Source organism: Panthera onca, chromosome B1 (assembly GCF_046562875.1).
Source record: "Panthera onca isolate mPanOnc1 chromosome B1, mPanOnc1 haplotype 2, whole genome shotgun sequence".
NCBI lineage: Eukaryota > Metazoa > Chordata > Mammalia > Carnivora > Felidae > Panthera > Panthera onca.
Window position 1 is genome coordinate 33,346,012 of NC_138342.1, and position 21,803 is coordinate 33,367,814.

Genomic DNA, 21,803 nt, shown 5'->3' on the forward strand with positions numbered 1-21,803 from the left:
GAGAAGTACCTTGAAAGCAGTTAGAAATTGCAGATTACATACAAGGAACAAAAAATACATATAATCACTGACTTCTCATCTGAAACACTAGAGAACACAAGATGATGGAATTATGTCTTTAAAGTACTGAAACTCATGGGGCGCCTGGGTGGCTCAGTCAGTTGAGCGTCCGACTTCGGGGTGGGTCATGATCTCACGGTTCATGGGTTCGAGCCCCACATTGGGCTCTGTGCTGACAGCTCAGAGCCTGGACCCTGCTTCGGATTTTGTGTTTCCCTCTCCCTCTGCCCCTCCTCTGCTCACGCTGTCTCTCAAAAATAAATGTTAAAAAAATTTAAAAAATAATAAAGTACTGAAACTCTCAACTCAGAACTTTATATCCAAAAAAATAATATCCTTCAAAAATGGAGGCTAAATAGACATTTCCAGACAAATAAAAACTATATAAAATTACCTCAGCAAATCCTCACTAAAATATACTAAAGGAAAGTTGCTCAAGCTGAAGGGATATTATCATCAGGTGGAAAATCCAATATTTGGGAAGGAAATGAAAAACCCAAGGAATGCAGTAAGTGCAAAAATATAAAAGTCTATTTCCCTGCAATTTATTTAAAATACACAGAACTGTTGGAGCACCTGGGTGGCTCAGTTGGATGAACATCCAACTTCAGCTCAGGTCATGATCTCACAGTTTGTGGGTTCGAGCTTCACGTCAGGCTTTGCACTGACAGGATGGAGCCTGCTTTGAATTCTGTCTCCCTCTCTCTCTCTCTCTCTCAAAAATAAACATTAAAATTTTTTTCTTTTTTTTTTAATACACAGAACTGTTGGGGTGCCTGGGTGGTTAAGCATCCAACTTAGAAGTTGTTTAAGCATCTGACTTCAGCTCAGGTCATGATCTCATGGTTGGTTCATGAGTTCGAGCCCCACATCAGGTTCTCTGCTGTCAGCGCAGAACCTGCTTCGTATCCTCTGACCCCCACAATCCCCCCACCCCTCCCAAGCTCATGCTCACACATATGCGCCCTCTCTCTAAAAAAAAATAAACATTAAAAAAAATACAATACACAGGGGCGCCTGGGTGGCTCAGTCGGTTAAGGGTCCGACTTCAGCTCAGGTCATGATCTCACGGTCCGTGAGTTCAAGCCCTGCGTTGGGCTCTGTGCTGACAGCTCAGAGCCTGGAGCCTGTTTCAGATTCTGTGTCTCCCTCTCTCTCTGCCCCTCCCCTGTTCATGCTCTGTCTCTCTCTGTCTCAAAAATAAATAAACATTAAAAAAAAAAAATTAAAAAAAATACAATACACAAAACTGTTTAATGTGGGGTTTACAAATATATCTTTCGCATAAAGGGAGGGGGATAAATGGACCCATACTGATAAAAGGTCATTACATTTTACATGAAGCAGTATAAAAAAGTCAGTAGACTACAAAAATTAAAAAATGTGTACTACAATCCCTGTGCAACCAGATATAGATGCAGAACACAAAAGTATGCCCATAAAGCCAACAGATAATTAAAATGGAATTCTAAAAAAAAAAGCAAATTAAGATAGAAGACAGGAAAGGAGAAAAACAAACATAAATAGAATCAGTACAAAATGGTAGATATATATCCAACCACATCAATTAAATATAAGTGACTTACACACTCCAATTTAAATGCAAAAATTGTTCAAATGGATATAGCAGTTTTAAAAAATTTAAAAAGCATGACCCAATCATAAGCTGGATGCGTTTTAAATATAAAGACATACAAGTTAAAAAAAATTGAAAAATATATAATGCAGACAAAAACTTATAAAAAAGGTGGAGCTTAGACATCAAGAACATTTCATAAGGCTAAAATGCCAACTTATTATGAAGGTCTAACAATCATAAAACCAACAATATGTGCCTTAGAACAGAATTATAAAATAAATGAAAAAATAATCAATAGAATTAAGGGAGAAATATACAATTCCACAATCACAGGTTGAGGCTTTATCACTCTTTCTCAGCAGTAGAACCAGGCCAAAATTTGTAAAAATCAGTAAAGACTTAGATGATGAATAACCATTTCAATCCCCTGACCAAAAGGACACTAACTGACCTTATAGAACATTATGTCCAACAAACAAAATACACATTCTTCCCAGGTGCAAATGATATGCTTGCCAAGTGAGGCCATATTGCTAGGTTAAAAAAACAAAACTTAACACATTCCAAGACTGTAATCTTATAGAATATGTTTTCTGATCACAGAAATTAGAAATCATTATCAGATACTTACAAATGCTTCAAATATTTGGAAATTAAATCACAATTTTTAAAGAACTCATAGGTCAAAGAAAAAAATCACAAAGAAAATGAGAAAACATTTCTAACTAAATGGTAATGAAAACATCATAACTAGTGAGATGCAATTAAAACAGTGTTTTGCAAGAAATGAATAGCTTTAAAAAGCCTATTTCAGGACAGTGGTTCTCAAACCAATTGGTGTTTCCCCCCCCAGGAGACATTTGGCAATGTCTGGAAACATTTTTAGATGTTTTTACTGGGAGGTATGGGCCTGGAACTGGTATCTAGTGGGTACTTTTGTAGGATGCTGCTAAACATCCTACAATGCACAAGACACCCCCCCCCCCCCCAAAACAAAGAATTACCTGTTCTAAAGTGTCAAGAGTGCAGAGGTTGAGAAAACCCTGTTAGGAAACCCAATCTATATTAAAAAAAGAACTGAAATCAACAGAAAACAAGAAATAGAGAAAATTATCAAAACCAAAAGTGAGATCTTTGAAAAGAGTAACAGATTTAACAAACCTCATCCAAGACATCAATTTTAAAAAGAGAACCAACATGAGGAATGCAACAGGGGAGTATTACTACAGAGCCTATAGACATTAAAAGAATATCAACTTTATGTGGCCAAATAACTTAGAAGAAATGGACAAATTCCTTGAAAATACAGTATTACCATACATTGTTGGTGAAATTGTAAAACAGTACAACTATTCTGGGAAAAAGACTAGCAGTTGCTTACTAAATTAAACATAACCTATCTTATGATCCAATGACTACACTCATAGGTACTTATCCAATATAAATAAAAGCATATGCCCAATACAAGACTTATACAAAAATGTTTATAGCACCTTTATTCACAATAGCCTAAAGTACAAACAGTCCAAATTTCCATCAATACAAGAATGGTAAAACAAACTGGAATATTCATACAATGGAATAGTATGGAGCCATGAAAAGATACAAACTAATGATACATGGGTGAATCTCAAAAACATTACGGTGTATGAAAAAGGCCTTGCACACAGGTAAATACATACTATGTAGTTCTTATATGAAGTTTTAGAAGAAGCAAAACTAATCTTGGTTTTAAAAAACTGTAAGTGTGGTTACCCCTATGGGGGTAGTAAAGGAGCAGGGATTAACTAAAAGGGGGCATGAGGGAACTTTATGGGATGATGTTAATGTTCCATATCATGATAAGAGTTTGGGCTAGGGGTGCCTCCGGGGCTCAGTCGGTCAAGCATTGGACTCTTGATTTTGGCTCAGGTCATGATCTTACAGTTGTGTGCATCAAGCCCCACGCTGGGATCTGCGCTGGGCATGGAGTGTGCTCAAGGTTTTCTCTCTCCCTCTGCCCCTTTCCCGCTTATGTGTGTGTTCCCTCTTTCTTTTTTTACCTCTCAAAAAAAAAAAAACAAAAACCCTAAAAAAGAATTTGGGTTATACATGAACAAGCATCTATTAAAACTCATCAAACAGTAGTTAAAATATGTATATTAATTACCCTCTCACACAAAAAAACTATACTAACCATGAATTAATGATACTCATGGTAAAGTGTTTAGGGGTAAAGTATATGATGAATGCAACTCACTTTGAAATACATTAAAAAAGGATGGATGGATAGATGTATTCATACACACATACACACAGACAAAAAAGCAATATATAGCAAATCCAGTTCGATTAGATAAGAATTGATTCAATCTCTAAAGCTAACAATCTGACAAAAGAGAGATGTTTACTTCTGTGCATAAATATTATGTGCCTCAGTCTGTTTTTTTTTATACATCATGTCCAGCATTCAATCAAAAAAGATGGGGAGTAGGGGAGATAGTTCCATTGTCAACAGATAAATAAATTAGTAGAAGCATACTTAGAAATGGCCCAAATGCTAAAGCTATCAGACAAGTACTTTAAAATAATTATAATATGTTCAAAGATATAATAGAAAAGGTGGACAACATGCATTAAAAATGGGGAATTTCAGCATGTAAACAAAAACCGTATGAAACTGCTGAACATTACTGAACAGACTGTAGGCACAGTAGGAAAAGAGAAAAAAATGAAAAGAAATATTTCAAGAGATAATAGTATTTTTCAATAATGAAAGATAAACTATTCATCCAAGAAACTCAGAGAACCCTATGCCAGATAAATACAAAGAAATACATAAAAGATATGTAACAGTCAGAAAAAGAAAAAAATCCCAAAAGCAGCCCTCTTACTAAAGGATAGGGTGATTTGCTATTTGAAATGTTTTAATTACTATCATATATTTCAAGCACTGCCAGTTTGCAAATAATTAAAGTGAGGTGATAAGTGATAAAGCCATAAACACTGTATTTTTGATGATTCAGAAATCCCACAAGAAAAAGAAAAAAGTCCCACAGGAATCATATCACACATGTAAATAAAAACAATTAGTTTTGGAATGCCACAAACTATTGAAAATGCAAAACAGATCAATGCTTACTGACCCTTCTATTTTGGAAAAAGTACAACTCTCATTAGTAAAATATATACAAACTACCAATTTAATTTGAATTTTTTAAAAACTCCAACATGCTATATTTGTAGCCATCAGCTCAAATTAGAAAGACTAGGTTAGAATGAGACTTCATTTGGAAACCCAGAATGTCTGCTTTCATAAGTAAATAAACCCATCAAATGAGCTTGTAAGCTAATTACCCTTAGGGATTATTTTTGCTAGATTAAATTTGTATAACTACTAGTAAAATTGTATAACAAAATGTGGATTAATAAGAGTTCTAAATAATAGACTTCCACCAAATAAGGTAAACGAGGTCACGGTATACATAGTTGTGTGCCTTCCAAATAAATTCAAATGTTTTCAGGATAGAGCTAAGTTTAAAATAATTAGGGAGTAAAGTTTGTTTCTGGGCAGAATTTAAGCTTAATGTAAAAATCCTAGAACTAATTTTAAAAATCTTCTTTAGATAAAATTTTTGAGAATAGTTAATATGAAATCTAGCAATAAGTAAAATATCTTTCTGGGGTTCTCAGTGCATATTCTCTGTATCAAGAACACTGGAGGGACTGACTAAAAATATAGGGGGGAAAGTGCAAAAATTGAGCCCACCTCTAAGCTACTAAATTGGGGGTGGAGGGTGGGAGATTACCACATAATCTAATTTTTTTAAGTTTATTTATTTGGTGGGGGAGGAGCAGAGAGAGAGAGGGAAGGGCAGAGAGACAGAATCCAAAACAGGCTCCAGCAAGGCAAGCGTTGAGCACGAGAAGGTGGGGCCCAAACTCAAGGACTGTGAGATCATGACCTGAGCCAAAATCAGAAGTCAGGAGCTTAGGGGCACCTGGGTGGCTCAGTCGGTTAAGCATCCAACTTCGGCTCAGGTAATGACCTCCCAGTTTGTGAGTTCGAGCCCCGTGTCGGACTCTGTGCTGACAGCTCAGAGCCTGGAGCCTGCTTCAGATTCTGTGTCTCCCTCTCTCTCTCTGCCCCTCCCCTGCTCATGCTCTGTCTCTCTCTGTCGCAAAAATAAACATTAAAAAAGAAAAAAAAAATTAAAAAAAAAAAGAAGTCAGGAGCTTAACCGACAGAGCTACCCAGATGCCCCTCTAATTCTTTTTAAAACCAGGTATCTAATTATTTTTAATATTTATTTATTATGAGAGAATGAGATTCACTTTAAACATTTTTAAAAAGTATTTTTTGAAAAAAATATTTTTTTGAGAGAGCATGCATGTGTATACACATACATGAGTGGGGGGTAAGGGTAGAGAGAGAGGAAGAGAGAGAATCCCAAGCAGGCTCCTTACTGTCAGCACAGAGCCCCATGCGATGCTGGATCCCACTAACAGTGAGATTATGAACTGAACCAAAATCAAGAGTTGGACACCCAATTGACTGAGCCACCCAAGTGCCCCAGGTAATATTTAAGAATTCTACAAATCTAAGAACCACTAATGTAGATTAAAGTATCCTCATTATCTCCAAGATTTAAAATCTTCTGCATCCACCCCACTTTGGGTGAGCATGAGCCCTGTTTTAAAGCGGGTGAGCCCCATTTCTCTCTCCCTCTGCCCCTTGTGGGCTTCTCTCTCTCTCCCCTTCTCTCTGCCCCTTGCTCACTTATGCCCTCTTTCTCTCTCAAAACAAACAAACAAACAAACAAACAAACAAACAAACAAACTTCTGCATCCAGTTAAAATCAGTAAATTTGGCACTCAGAGTTCCATTTTGGCCAAGTAAGAGAAGTCAAAATAAGGAATATTAAGAGAACAATTCAACTCAGATAAAAAAAAAAAAAATAAGTAATACATAAATAATAAACATTTGAGATTTTCCATGGTAAAAAATATATATATGAAGGGGGGAAGGATATATAAGCATGGCACTATTTTATTTTTTAATTTACATCCAAGTTAGTTAGCACATAGCACAGACAATTTTTAGGGCACTGAAAATACTCTAGATGTTATTGTAAAGATGAATACATGTCAATATGCATTTGTCCAAACCCAAAGAATGTGCAATGCTAAGAGTAAACCTAAGGTAAACTATGGACTTTGGGTGGCTATGATGTGTCAACATGGGTTCATTGTTGATAACAAACGTACCATTCTGGTGAGTAATACTTATAATGGGGGAAGTCATGCATGTGGGGGGAAGGAGGTACAGTAAAACCTTGGTTTGTGAGCATATTTCATTCCAGAAACATGTTTGTAATCCAAAGCACTAGTATATCAAAGCAAATTTCAAGAACCACTGGCTCAATTGTGATCATGTGACATTCATATTGCCAGACATCCCTCGTTTATCAAGTTAAAATTTATTAGAAATGTATGCTCATCTTGCAGAACACTCACAGAACAAGTTACTCACAATTCAAGGTTTTACTGGATTTAGTGTATATGGGAAATCTATACCTTCCCTTCCTTCAATTTTGTTGTGAAACAAAAATTGCTCTAAAAAATAAATTCTTTAAAAAATGTTTTAAGGGATTATTTAATAATATGGATATACTCATTCTGTATCATTCAAATGAAAATGAAAACAATACATTTATAATATAATCAAAATTTTATTTAGAAAAATTTTAAAAAGGAATATGGACTCTGGGTGATGATGATGTGTTAATGTCCACCAGCCATAACAAAACATACTACTCTGGCACTAGATGTATGGGGAGGAGGAGATGGGGAAAAGAGGGGGGGATAGGAGGGCAGACAAAGTTGTTGGGAACTCTGTATTTTTTTTTTTTTTATGTTTATTTATTTTTGAAGGAGAAAGAGAGTGTGTGTGCTCACAAAAGCAGGGGAGGGGCAGGGGGGGGGGACAGAGGATGCAAAGCAGGCTCTGCAGTGCCAGCAGCAAGCCTGATGTGGGGCTTGAACACATGAACTGTGAGATCATGACCTGAAGAGCAGTGGAATGTTCAACCAACTGGGCCACCCAACTCTGTACTTTCTATTTAATTTTGCTATGAACTAAAATTGCTCTTAAAAAAGTCTATTTAAAAAAAGCATTAAGTGATTAATAAAAAGTATAGAAAAATATAAAGAATTGAGACAGCAATAGTATGTTATAATTTTAAAAATTTGATATCACCTAAAAGAAATGAATATAATAAACAAAATTATTTAACATTACTCCCAAGAGATCTAAAATCAATTTCATTTTATTACTGCCTGATGATTTCTACCACTTTTTTCAAAGCAATTTAGGTACATGCTTCAAGAAGAAAACCAATTTCTAAACTTCTGCCAAAAACAAACTAGTCTTCTTATACATGCTCACTCATCCTTTAAACATTTTTATTCAATGATTTTCTTTCTGTACAATGAAAAATTTACCTCTACTTATTTTATAATGTCTAGATGAAGGATATTTAATTCAGACATTTGAAATTATAGGACAATTACACATTGCCACTGAACTTACTTTTCAAGTATTAAACTTAATAATTTGGCATCAATTTATTATTAACATTTGAGGACATGAGCTAAGTGAAATAAACCAGTCACAAAAAGACAAATACTGTGTGACTGTACTTATATGAGGGATCTAAAGTAGTCAAACTCTTACAAACAGAAAACAGAATGATGGTTGCCAGGGGCTGAGGGGGAAAGGAGTTAAGTGGGTACAGAGTTCCAGTTCTGCAAGATGAAAAAGTTACAGAAATCTGTTGTACTAACAATGTGCACATGGAAGGGGCAGAGGGAGGCACACAAAAAATGCACAGGGGCACCCCTTGATTTTGGCTCAGGTCATAATCTCACAGTTTGTAGGTTCGAGCCCCAGGTCTGGCTCTGCACTGACAGTGCGGAACTTGCTAGGGGTTCTCTCTCCCTCCCCCTCTCTCTGCCCCTCGCTTGCTTTCTCTCTCTCAAAATAAATATATATATATTTTAAATGCACATAGTTAATGATGCTGTACCGTGGACTTAAAAATGATTAAGATGATAAATTTTATGTTATGTGTTTTTCAGTACAATAAGGAAAAATCAAGCAAAGATTACATTTATCAGTGGAAATAAAGAGTTAAGTTATATATGTATGTATAAAAATTGAATACAAACAGGGGCACCTGGGTGGCTCAGTCAGTTGAACAGGAGATTCTTGATTTCGGCTCCGGTCACAATCCCAGGGTCACAGGATCGACACTTGCATCAGGCTCTAAAGATTCTCTTTCCCTCTCCCTCTCCCTCTGCCCCCTCCCCTGCTTGTGTTCTCTCTCTCCTAAAATAAAAACTGAATACAAACAGAAACCAAGTGTATATATATAAAACTGATAACATAATCATACAAAAGAATTCAAATTCAAGTAACTAATAAATATGGTACTCTGTACAACCCTAGGGGGACAAAAAAACTGTAAAAAAATCTTGCAAGGGATACTGGTATAGCACTGAATTTTTTCTTGAGCTTAGATTAGGGTAGTACAAAGAAAACAAATTTATCAAAGTTAAGGGAAAACAGGGTTTATACTGTAGGAAAAGGATGATACAAATAGGAAATGGAGGGGTGCCTGGGTGGCTCAGTTGGTTAAGCATCTGACTTCATCTCAGGTCATGATCTCATACTCTGAGTTCAAGCCCCACGTTGGGCTCTGTGCTGACACCTCAGAGCCTGAAACCTGCTTCAGATTCTGTGTCTCCCTCTCTCTGTGCCCCTCCCCTGCTCGTGCTCTCTCTCTCAAAAATAAACAAACATTAAAAAAAATTTTTTAAAAAGCAACAAATAGGAAATGGAGAAGTTTAAGAAAAACTGCAGTGCTGGGTTTTTTTTTCTTTTTTTTAAGTAAGCCCTGCACCCAAGGTGGGGCTTGAACTCACAATCCCAAGATCAAAAGTTGCATACTCTAAGGGTGCCTGGATGGCTCAGTTGGTTAAGCACCCAATTTTAGCTCAGGGTCATATCTCATGGTTCATCAGTTTGAGCCCCCCATCAGGCTCCACACTGGCAGTGCAGAGCCTACTTGGGACTCTCTCTCCCCCGCCTCCCCTGCTCATTCTCTCTCTCTCTCTCTGCTTCTCCCCTACTTACACGTGTGCTCTCTCAAAATGAATAAACTTAAAAAAAAAAAAAAGTTGCATGCTCTATAACTGTTCCAGCCAAGTGCCCCTGCAGTGTTGGATTTTAATTAAACAGAATGAATACATGGTTTAAAGTATTTATGTGCATTTCTTAGGTCTACACACTGAAAGGACCTGGATAAATTAAATCCTACTACCAATGTGAACATGATGCCAATGCCTAGACCTTGGTTTATAAACACCACTCTCTACTGAAAATGGAAATAGGCCTCTCTGGAAAAAATGAGCTATCCAAATCTGGGGCAAGAAAGCACAAGGTGAACAACTTGTACCAGAAAAAAAAAAAAAGGAGTGCTGAAAGACTCAGAGAGACATGTCAAAAAGATACTAGATGTTTCAAAAGGACACCAAAGCCAGCATGCTCATTTTGGGATAATTTGTCTCTCAAAGAGAATAAAGATAGTAATATATTATAATGCATTGAATGAAGAATCCATGACTATTTTTTTTTTAAATATTTAATGTTTATTTATTTATTTTGAGAGAGAAACAGCGAGAGAGAGAGAGAGAGAGAGAGAGAGAGACAGACAGACACACTGTGGGGGAGGGAGAGAGAGAATCTCAAGCAGGCTCCACACTGTCAGTACAGAACCTGATGCAGGGCTCAATCTCATGAACCATGAGATCATAACCTGAGCTGAAATCAAGAGTTGGACACCTGACGGACTGAGCCAGCCAGGAGCCCTCATGAGTAATTAAAGTGGAGTGGGGGCAGGCTCTTCTCTACGGATGTAGAAGGAATGATAGAATCTACACATGTAGAAGGAGTGATAGAATCAAAAAAGGTGACATTTTATAACAACCAAAGTAGATGCTAAATCAGGTAAGTAATTGCTGGAAAACAAATCAAACTGCCACCTTAAACATTCCTTATTAATTGCAAAGTGGGGAAAGGTACATTTACAATGTAAAGAGTTGACCAACTGTAACCAAGTGATCAAATTTAGCATAAACCAACTGGATAAAATGACATTTTACACCTCCTGATGATGCAACTAACTATACATTACCACTTGCGTGGTAAAGTACTTGCTAAAAAAAGTTCAACCTGAATCTAAGCATGAGGCAATGAGACAAAAATAGACTATGGAACTCCTATAAGGCAAATGCTTCAAAAATGTCACATCGTAAATAACTCTCCCCTCCAAAAACAGTGACAGAACTTTCTAGATTAAAGTAGACTAAAGAAACATTACAAATGCAAATGATCCTATACTGAAACTTGGATGGAGGAAAAAACCCAACTGTTAAATAAAAGTCATTTTTAGGGCAACTGGGAGAATTTTATTATGGACAGTATAACAGATAACTGTACCAATTTGAGTGTGATAATGATCATTATTCTAAGAAGAATGCTGAAGCATTCACAGGCAGAATGTCATGATTTCTGCAGGTAGCTCTCAAACAAAAAGTGTAGGTTTGTCTCCCTCTGTGTGCGTGTATATGGAGAAACATAAAAGCAAACAAAAGTAACAAAATGTTAACAATTGGTAAATCTAAGTGAAGGGATATGGGTGTTGAAGGTACAATTTTTTCCAACTCTCCAGAAGTCTGAAATGTCTCAAAATAAAAAGTTGAGGTAAATCTTTTTCTTTTTAAAAAGAGAAAGAGAGAGCCAAGTTGGGGAGAGCAGTAGAGGGAGAAAGAGAATCTTAAGCAGGCTCCAGGCTCAGTGCAGAGTCCAACCTGGGGCTCAATTCCATGACCCTGGGATCATGACCTGAGCCAAAATCAAAAGTGGGACAATCAACCAACGAAGCAACCCAGGCACCCCCCAAAAAAGTTGAGATAATTCTTTTTAGATAATTCCTAAAAAGGGGGTAAGCACTGGAAAAATCATCATCATAATTAGGCAGAAATACTCTCTAATAAAAATTCAAATAATAAAAGAAACAGGATTTTAAGATCAAATCATGAGACTCTCCCATAATTTTTCTCTAGCACATACAATTTTTTTTTTTAATTTTTAAAAATGTTTTATTTATTTTTGAGAGAGAACGTGAGCATGGGAGGGGCAGAGAGAGGGGGAAACAGAGAATCTAAAGCAGGCTTGGCACCGTCAGTGTAAAGCCCAATGTGGGGCTCAAACTCAAGAACCATGAGATCATGACCTGAGCTGAAGTCAGATGCTCAACCAACTGAGCCACCCAGGTGCTCCCCATTTATTAAAAAAAAAAAAAAAAAAAAAAAAAAAAAAAATTCTTACAAATTTTTCCTACAGTATTTAAAATAAACTTTACAAATTTAGCAAGTTGGCTGCAGATATATACTACTGTTTTTGAAATTAAGTGTTTTTCAGATTTATGAATACAGCTACAAAGTTTGTAGTTAGCATACTCTAATTTGTCATAAGAGCTCCTGTGGTAGATTAAAGATGGCTACAAATTCCTTTCTTCTTCCATTGAGAAGCAATCATTTTTTCTCCTATTGAATGTAGATTGGGCCACAACTACTTTAACCATTAAAGTAAGGTAGACATGACATTGCCAGTTCTGAACCAAGCCTTTAAAAAGTACCGGCAACTGGGGCGCCTGGGTGGCGCAGTCGGTTAAGCGTCCGACTTCAGCCAGGTCACGATCTCGCGGTCTGTGAGTTCGAGCCCCGCGTCGGGCTCTGGGCTGATGGCTCGGAGCCTGGAGCCTGTTTCCGATTCTGTGTCTCCCTCTCTCTCTGCCCCTCCCCCGTTCATGCTCTGTCTCTCTCTGTCCCAAAAATAAATAAAAAACGTTGAAAAAAAAATTTAAAAAAAAATAAAAATAAAAAAAAATAAAAAGTACCGGCAACTTCCTCCACAGTGTCTTAGAGCCTTGAAACCATGCAGAGAAGCCCAAAGATTACATCATAGATAGGAAAAAAGAGCACAGCTGAGTTCAGCCTTACAGCTGTTCCTTCCAAGGCACCAACTGTTTGAGAAGTCAGTGTGGATCTTCTAGACCAGTCTAGACACCAGCTGAATACTACTGAATGAGCACAGTAAGCCATGTAGAGAAGAATAATCAAGCTAAGCCAATACTTACCCAAATTCCTGATTCACAAAATTGTTAACAAGAAAATTTGCTCACAGATGTCAAAAGGTAGAAGCAACCCAAGTGTCCACAAATGAATAAACAAAAGTGGTTTCACACATACACACACACACAAGACACACACACGTACACAGTGGAATATTATCCAGCCTTAAAAAGTAAATTCTGATACATACAATGTGGATGAACTTTGAAAACATTATCCTAAGTGAAACAAGCTAGTCACAAAAGGACAATATTGTATGATTCTTATACTAGGCTCTTAAGAGTAGTCAAATTCAGAGACACAAAGTAGAAAGGTGGTTGCCTAAGCTGGGGGAAGGGGGAATTAAGGAGTTACTGTTTAATAGATACAAAATTTCAGTTAGGGTACATGAAAAAGTTTTGAAGATGGACGGTAGTGATGGTTATACAACAATGTGAATGTGCTTGTTACCACAAAACTGTACTTTTAAAAATGACTGAAATGATAAAATTTATGTTATATTTATTTTGTCCCCCGCCCCCTACTTGCTCTTTTAAACACTAGGTTTGGGGTGTTTGTTACACAGCAGCAAATGACCAGAATAGTTCCTCTATGCAAATGGAAGTCTAAAATAAGAACTGTGCTACAGTTAGTATTACTTCACAAATACACATTGGCTATATTTTAGGGGTTCATTTTAAGAAATCTTGCCTATTTTTTTAAATATTTATTTACTTATTTTAAGAGAGAGCAAGTGCACAAGCAGGGAAGGAGCAGAAGGAGAGAAGGAGAGAGAAAATCACAAGCAGGCTCTTTGCTATCAGCGCAGAGCCTGATATGGAGCTCGATCTCACAAATGGTGAGATCATGACCTGAGCCGAAATCAAAGGAGTCAGACACTTAACTGACTGAGCCACCAGGCACCCTGCCTATTTAATTTTTTAATTTCTTAGCAGAATCTTTTGCATTAAAACAAATATTAAAATATGATATATGGACAGAACTGAGACTAGAAGTTACATACTGAATTATATGTAAAATTAGCATCCTATGTGGCATTTAGGAATAAATAAAATTCTTTCATGGAAGTGAAAATAATTATAACCAAAGTATGTATTTCTGGGGTCCACCTGGAGGAAAAGAAAGGAAAAGATTTCACGGCCTTCCTGCCTCTAATCTATTCTTCCCCTCTCCCAACCTACATTTGATGAGAAAAGAGTGATGCTCTACCTTAATCAAGCACTCTATATCCTAATTCCTAACTATATCAAACAAGGCATACTACAGAAACCAAAAGTGAGAGCGTGGGGCAGAGGGGAATTGTGGACACATAGAGGAAAGTGACAGAAAAATACAAAAATACAGAAATAACAGCTGGTGGGAGAAAAATGGGGGACATATTCACAACAATAAAACCCTATTACTTAATCTTTCCTAATTCTTAGCACCAAAGTAATAAAAATTTTGATTTCTGTGAAAAAAAGAATATGGCAGATTTGGGTATGGAGTTAATAGCCAGAGAACTGTCTGGGGGTACTGAGCTCTTAAGACCAGGTAATAAGAAATGGACATAAGAAACGATCTTTGGGGCAGCTGGCTGGCTCAGTCAGAGAAGCGTATGACTCTTCGATCTTGGCACTGTGAGTAGAGATTACTTAAATAAATACATACATACTTAAAAAGAAAAAAGAAAAAAGAAAAAAAAAAGAAACAATCTTTAACCTGCCCGCCCCTCTCTCTAAAAACCAAGCCTTATCAAGGACTTCCCATTTCCAAAAAAGCAAGTAATGAACAAAATGTGAATAGCATGTAGTTCTGTGGTAATACATGATATGAGACAGACTGCATATAACAAATTGTGGGCAGAAGCACTTAATGGAACTTTGTACAACACTGTTTATAGGTGTATTTGAATATGTTATAAAAGTTATCAGACACGACTGCTACATTAGTTTCAGAATCCTTAACTATATAGAAGGCAGGCCATTTGTGAACTATTGATCTTGATGCTTAATGTAACCTTAGTAGTAAGCTACCTGCTATCCTTTCTAACAGATAACTAACTTTTGTACAGCATATAATTGTACCATATGTAAGCAACAAAACTGTTTATTTATTATTATTATTTTTTTAAGTAGGCTTCACACCCAATATGGGGCTTGAACTCACAACCCTGAGATCAAGAGTTGCATACTCTGAGGTGTCAGGTGGCTCAGTTGGTTAGGTATCTGACTTTGGCTCAGGTCATGATCTCACAGTTGGTGAGTTCAAGCCCTGCCTTGGGCTCTGTACTGACAGCTCAAAGCCTGGAGCCTGCTTTGGATTCTGTGTCTCCCTCTCTCTCTGCCTCTTCCCACCCCCTGCCCACAATTCTGCCTCTCTCTGAAAAATAAATAAAACATTAACAAAAAAAAAAAAGAGTTGCATGCTCTACCAACTCAGCCAGCCAGGCAACCCTAAATAACAAAACTGTTAATGATCATTTTCAGCTTTCTATAACTAGGGTTAGTCACAACATCTCAGACTCCATTTCTTCATCTGGAAAATCGGGACAAAACCAAATAACCTCTAAGCTACCTTTTGGTTCTAAAATTCTACATCTCTACATTATCATCTCTGGTATATAATCTCAGATAAAAAGTTGGTTGCCATTCACAATATTTTCAAACTATCTTATTTCAAAAACAAAATTATTTCTCTATTCTATTACTATCTTTTCTAATCCAACATTCATTCACTGAACAAGTATCTGTTGGGCACCTATGTTCCAGGCATTAAATTTGGGAGTTGGCAGGGTATAAAAGTAAACAGACATGGTCCTTGTATTCACAAAGATTACATATAAGTTGGGGAGACAAACCCAATACACATATGCATAAATGTATACCATAACTGTAATAAGTGATACGAAGGAATTAAAAAAATATGTAATGGGAAATCTAAGAGACCTCCTCTAAGAAGAACAAATGAGTGACAGAAGAACAAATGAATGACACATGAAGTTGAGACGGGTACACATAGGGATCACATAATGTGGAATCAGTTTAGGCAGAAATGAACATGGCATGTACAAGGAAGTGACAGAAGGCCAGTGTGACTGGACATAACAATATGTGAATTCCTTAGAAGCTGAAATTAAAACTTTTTTTTTTTTTTTTGAGAGAGAGACAGAGAGAGAGAGAGAGAGAGAGAGCACATGTGCCAGCAAATGGGAGAGGGTGAGAGGGAGAGAGAGAGAATCTTAAACAGGCTCCACGCCCAGCGCATAGCTTGAAGCCCAAAGCAGGGCTCAATCTGACAGTGAGATTACAACCTGAGCCAAAATCAGAGTTGGATGCTTAAATGACTGAGCCACCCACGCGCCCCTGAAATTAAAGTTTCTAATGTATCTAAGTGTTTTAGCAATTCCAAAGACCTACTCTAAGAACTACTTTCAAGAAAGTTTCAAAGCATCATAATACCTTCTAATGTTAAAAAAGAATGCTGTCCTACATCTTGCAAAACAGCAAATTAACTTAGACTCCTTTCTCTTTTCACTTTACCATTTTCAAATGCATAATAAATATCACAACTTCTTAGTTCTACTCAGTTTAGATTCCTTTGAAGGAAATCAGCTATAAGAATGAAAATAAATATGATGCTATTGTTCTGGCTCTGCCATTTAGTTGCTCTATGACTGATCTTGGTGCATGTTACTTGGCCACTTTGGGCCGAATTTTCTCTTCTGTGAAATATGGGGAGTTCCAAAATTTCTTTTAACATCTTTGTAAGTCCACAATTATGGTTCTCTTGTAAAAATGCTTGTTCCATTCTTAAATACTGAAGAGAATGGACCAAACATCTCTGAATTCCACTGACCAAGATTTTACCTGCCTTTAAGCCCTATTTGTATTTATACAGCATTTGAACATTGTTGCTATAATTAAAAAAACTACTGAATTTATAATACTGGTGCATAATGGTCTAATAAACACAAAAATTATCAAAAATAGTTAAACACTGTTAAAAATCTCCACTTCCTATGAGACAGTACTACTTTAACCAACCAGGGATTCCTAGAAAGTACAAAGTCAAAACAGATTTAGAAAAACAGGGGAAAAACAAAATCATAAGACTGTTGAGAAAATTTTAAAAAAATTTTTAAGATTTTAATGTTTAATTTTTTTGAGAGAGACAGAGTGTGAACAGGGCAGAGGCAGAGAGAAAGGGAGACACAGAATCCGAAGCAGGCTCCAGACTCTGAGCTGTAGCCTGACTTGGGGCTTGAACTCAAGAACCTGCAAGATCGTGACCTGAACCAAGAGTGGGCATTTAACTGACTGAGTCACCCAGGCACCTAAGAAAAGCAAAATTTTAGCAGGATATTCAAAATGGTTCATATGTATGTTAATTTTAACTTCCAAAAGAACTCATAAGAAATAGATATCCTAACCCAGGAGCACCTCAGTGGCTCAGTTGGTTGAGCATCGGACTTAGGCTCAGGTCATGATCTCACTGGTTGCTGGGTTTGAGCCCCATGCTGGGCTTTGTGCTGACAGCATGGAGCCCAAATTCTGTCTCCCTGCCTCTCTGCCCCTTCCCTGATCATGCTCACTCTCTCTCAAAAATACACTTTAAAAAGAAAAAAAAAAAAAGATATTCTAACTTAATGCTCATTGGAAACTTGGTCATATGCCCATTTATATAACAGTATTTCTGATAATCTAACTTCAAGCACAAAAGTACATATAGTTGTAACTCCTTTTTTTTTTAATGTCTATTTATTTTTGAGAGAGAGAGAGAAAGAGAGAGAGAGAGAGAGAGAGAGAGGGAGAGGGAGAGGGAGAGGGAGAGGGAGGGAGGGAGGGAGGGAGACCGGGAGCGGGGGGAGGGGCAGAGAGGCAGAGAGGCAGAGAGAGAGAGAGAGAGAGAGAGAGAGAGAGACAGACAGACAGACACAGAATCCGAAACAGGCTCCAGGCTCTGAGCAGTCAGCACAGAGCCCAACTTGGGGCTCGAACCCACAGACTGCAAGATCATGATGCAAGCCGAAGCCAGACGTTTGTGGTAACTCTTTTTTAACCAGATTATCCATCACCAGAAATCAAGATTTCAATATTCTTAATATGAAAATAAAAATTAAAAGATCTATTACTTAACAGCTTTGTATTTCATAATTTTTCAGCATCTCCAAACATTCAATATAACCTTAAGGAGCATCAATCAAGCACCTCACTTCACATATACCTAGTATCAAGTTTATTTTAATGGAAGCTATTGTGTCCTCTTCCTTCCCAAGAGGCAACAAATTGCAGAATCTAATTAGATTTTAAAAACTAAGCTACAGGAATACTTTAAATATTTATTAAACACTCACAACATTGTAAACACTTACTAGGCACTACACTAAGCTCTAAGAACAAAGGGGCAAGATGATTCCCTAAAAATACACTTTATCAAGTTGCCCAAGATAGAAATACTATCAACATTGTTTCTTCCCTCACTTCCCACCAAGTCTAATTGATTTCTAACTAGGAAACATTTCTTAGATCCTTCCCTACCTCTCTTCTCACTACCACAGCCCCACTTCAAGATTTCAACATCTTTCACCTATGTTCCTATTAACAGTTTCCTAGCAGGACTCCCTGCCTCAAATCTTTCCCTTTCCTTGCTCCAACGTAGCCCCAGTTGTGACAACCAAATGTCTCCAAGGTGGGAGTGGGGGTGGGGTGTCAAAGATGCCCTGGTTGAGAACCACTGCATCAAGTTGATCCCTTGACAAAAACAGCACTTATCTTGTAAGGCTGTGGGCAAAATCTAGGTCTATGCAACAGAAAGCAAAAAAACTGACCAACCTAAGCTGAAACTTACAACTTTAATCTTAGGATCACTATGCTTTAAATAAGCTAACTTTATTAAAAAGAATTAAAATACTCTCTCTTGAAAACCCCTTTGAACATGTGGACCTAAATCATCACCTTACTTCAATTCTGAATTTTGAAGTCAGTACATTTTGTCAAAGTTTAACCATACTAAGTACATATTTAAGTTTCTGGATATTAGAAAATTGCGACAATTTAATAAAATGCCCTTGTGATTAAATCAGTCTCCTTAGAAGCTGATGAAAACAGGAACTTTCGTAGGCAAACTATTGCCTACATTTAAGGTTGTAATCTACTATGAACAGTATTCTCATAAATATTTCTAGAAAAAAGTTATAAAAACACTTAAATTCTTATGTTTGAAAAAACAGGCACACTCCTTTTAATTTCCCATAATAATTATGTCTCTACAGAACTTACTATTCAAAGATATAGCCAAGATAGAACAATACTTCTCGGAGAGAGTAAAAAAGGAGACTATAAGATACCTAAGAAAACCTGGTAGGTGACACTGTAAAGGCCAGGCCTAGCAGTGCAGTAACAGGAGAGAGCACCTCCCACCACAGAGGTCTAAGTGTGAACACTGTGTCCAGATGCTTACCTTCAGTCGCTTGATCATTTCATCCGTGGTGATCTTGTCGGTGATCTCCTTTACCCCCGGCGGGTAAGCGATCTTCCCATCTGCACTCACGACGCCACAGAGGGCAGTGGCAGGCTTGGGCTGCGCGGTGAAGTCCATCCTGGGGGACAACTTTTCTTTCACAGTCCTCTACCGGCCTCTATCGGTCAGAAAACAAAAGTTCAGCGAGAAAGGGGAGACTTTGTAACCTCTTTTTTCATTTCAAAAATCTCTAATCTGCAAAGGGCGCTTTCTCCAGGGAGGCCGGAGACTCGGCTGCGGCCCCGCCGCTCGATCCTGCCGGGCCTGGACCCTGGTGGCCGCCCCGCCGCCCCCACTCACGCGGGCCCCGCCAGCCCCGGACCCACGGGGCTCTCCAGCACCAGCCGCCGCGGCCGCGGGAAGCGCCAGGCAGCGCCAGGAGTTTCCCATTCCACCTTTCACAATGAAATCCACCCCCAAGCACCGAGGTCCGAAGTTTGGGATCCTCCCGAGCCTGGCGAGGCCCCCAAGGCTCCGGCTCGGTCGGAGAGAAACCCCGAGTCCCCGCCCGGTCGGTCCCCTCCGGGAAAGGAGACGCGAGGCCTATAGGGCTCGGCTTAGGCCGCAAAACTAGGGACCCAACCGGACCCACACGCTACGGCGGCTCCGGGAGACGAACGCCTTTGCCGGGCCGAGCTTCGGGACCCCGGGCGTCCCCGCCACGCTCCCGCCCCTCCCCTGTCCCGCGGGAGGGGAAAACAAGCCGCCCTCCACCCCAAACCCCACGCCAGGAAGCGGCTGACGCGGCTCTGCACTTCACATTTTGTTCCTTCAACTTCGGCTGAGGGACCCTGGCGGCTTCTCTCGGCTCCGACTGCTCGGCGCCGTCCGGCGCTGCCCAGGCCTTACTGGTACCTCCGGGCAGCCCCGCCGGGCCTAGGTCTCGCGCCCCCCCCCCCCCTCCGGTCTCCCCTTCCGTCCTCTCCCTCCACCAACCGAGGGCGGGAGCCGAGCCGCCGCCGCCGCCTTTACCTCCTCCTCCTCATGCGGGCGGAAGGTGCATCGAGCGCCCGGGCCTCTGTCAGGTGGTTGCGCCGCCGCCCCTCGTCGGGCTGCACACAAAGCGGCTCCGCGGGTCCCGCCGCCGCCGCCGCCCGCCCCGGAGCGGCGCTGGGGCTGGCGGTGCCGAGGAGGAGCAGCCGCCGCGGGGGGAGACGCGGGGCGACTGTGCGCTGGGCGGGGAGACACTGCCGCTCTCCGTCTGGCCGAGGAAGAGCAGCCTCAGAGAAGGCTCCTCCGGGAGCGTGTGCGCCTGTGTCCGCCCCGGACCCCCGCGGCCCGCCCGTCGGCACCTAGCGCCGGCCGGGTCCGCCGACCGGGACCCGGACGCCCCTTGCAGCGGCGCGCGCCCGGCCGTACGTGCCCCCGGGAGCCGGCGCTTCGCGCACACACCAGCCGGTCACGCGAGCGGTGCGAGAGCACGCGAGAGCAGGGAGCGCGCCTCGCTCCCTCCCCTTCCTCCGCCGGCCGTGCCTCCGCCTCCCTCGGGCCCCGGGCGGCCGCGCGCGGGGCGGACAGCGCCGCCACCCGGTTGGCGCCAAGACTTGCCGCGCCGAGCGCCTCTGGGAGGATTGAAACCAAAGGGCAAGCAGAGGAGGAGCCCCTGTGGCGGGAAGCGAACCCGGTCCCGGCGGTCCTGTAAGGGCACGAGGGACGAAAGGAGCTTTACGTTGTGCCGTGGAGATGAGCTCATGACTTTTGGGGATCATGAGAGACTTGACGGAACTGGTTGAAAGACTGTTAATTACTCGGTGAAAATGAACGGATTTCCTCCCCAGGGACAGAAGATCTGCAAACTGAGGAAAAGTTTTACAATATGGCACAACATGAGCTACTCAGTCTTGTTTCTTCGGACAGTCACTGGAGTTTGCCCTCCCCTCTTTGGATTTCTAAAATTAATATTTTGAAAGTTGCAAAAAATGAAATAGCATTGAGTCGAGTAGTTCTCAACGAAAGGTCTGAAACGTAGGTTTCCGGACTCCACTCTCAAACCTAGAGAATAAGGATCTCTGAGAATGGCACCCAGAAGTGAGCATGTTTACAAATTAGCTACATGGTTTTTGTGAATATGGGGAAAAAATAATATGTTTAAAAAATGTTCTAAGTATACCCAGCATAACTTTTTCTTTCATCCAAAGGAAAACCCAATGCTGCAGGTTTGAGAAGTTTAATGTATTAAAAAAAAAAAAAAATGAAGCAAATGAACCTCAGATGCACACATATCAGAAGAGAAAGTTGAAAAAAGAATGCAATAATATGAAATAGCATTCAGCTCTTGAAATTGACCACTACCAAAGTTTAAAATTATATTCGATTATTATTTCTGATGGATGTCTATTGGTGTTTACTGGGTCTGAAAAATATTAAAGGTACTGTACTCACTGAATTGTTTTTCAGATATATTACTCAAGGGAGTGATCATCTT

The 21,803-nt window shown here is 39.6% G+C and overlaps 1 protein-coding gene across 2 annotated transcripts in view; it reads right to left on the minus strand.

Annotated features, from left to right (window-relative positions):
* The window catches only part of PDS5A (PDS5 cohesin associated factor A), a 137,664-nt gene extending 116,921 nt beyond the window's left edge, over positions 1-20,743 (minus strand). Inside the window, exons 1-2 of one of the 2 annotated variants that reach the window (XM_060655208.3) lie at positions 20,315-20,743; positions 19,319-19,496 (exon numbers count right to left, since the gene is read on the minus strand). In XM_060655208.3, coding sequence (XP_060511191.1) covers positions 19,319-19,456 — 138 coding nt within the window. In that variant the 5' untranslated portion in view covers positions 19,457-19,496; positions 20,315-20,743. The remainder of the gene's footprint in view (positions 1-19,318; positions 19,497-20,314) is intronic. The other variant, XM_060655207.3, reaches the window with a different exon arrangement.
* Positions 20,744-21,803: the final 1,060 nt, after the last annotated feature.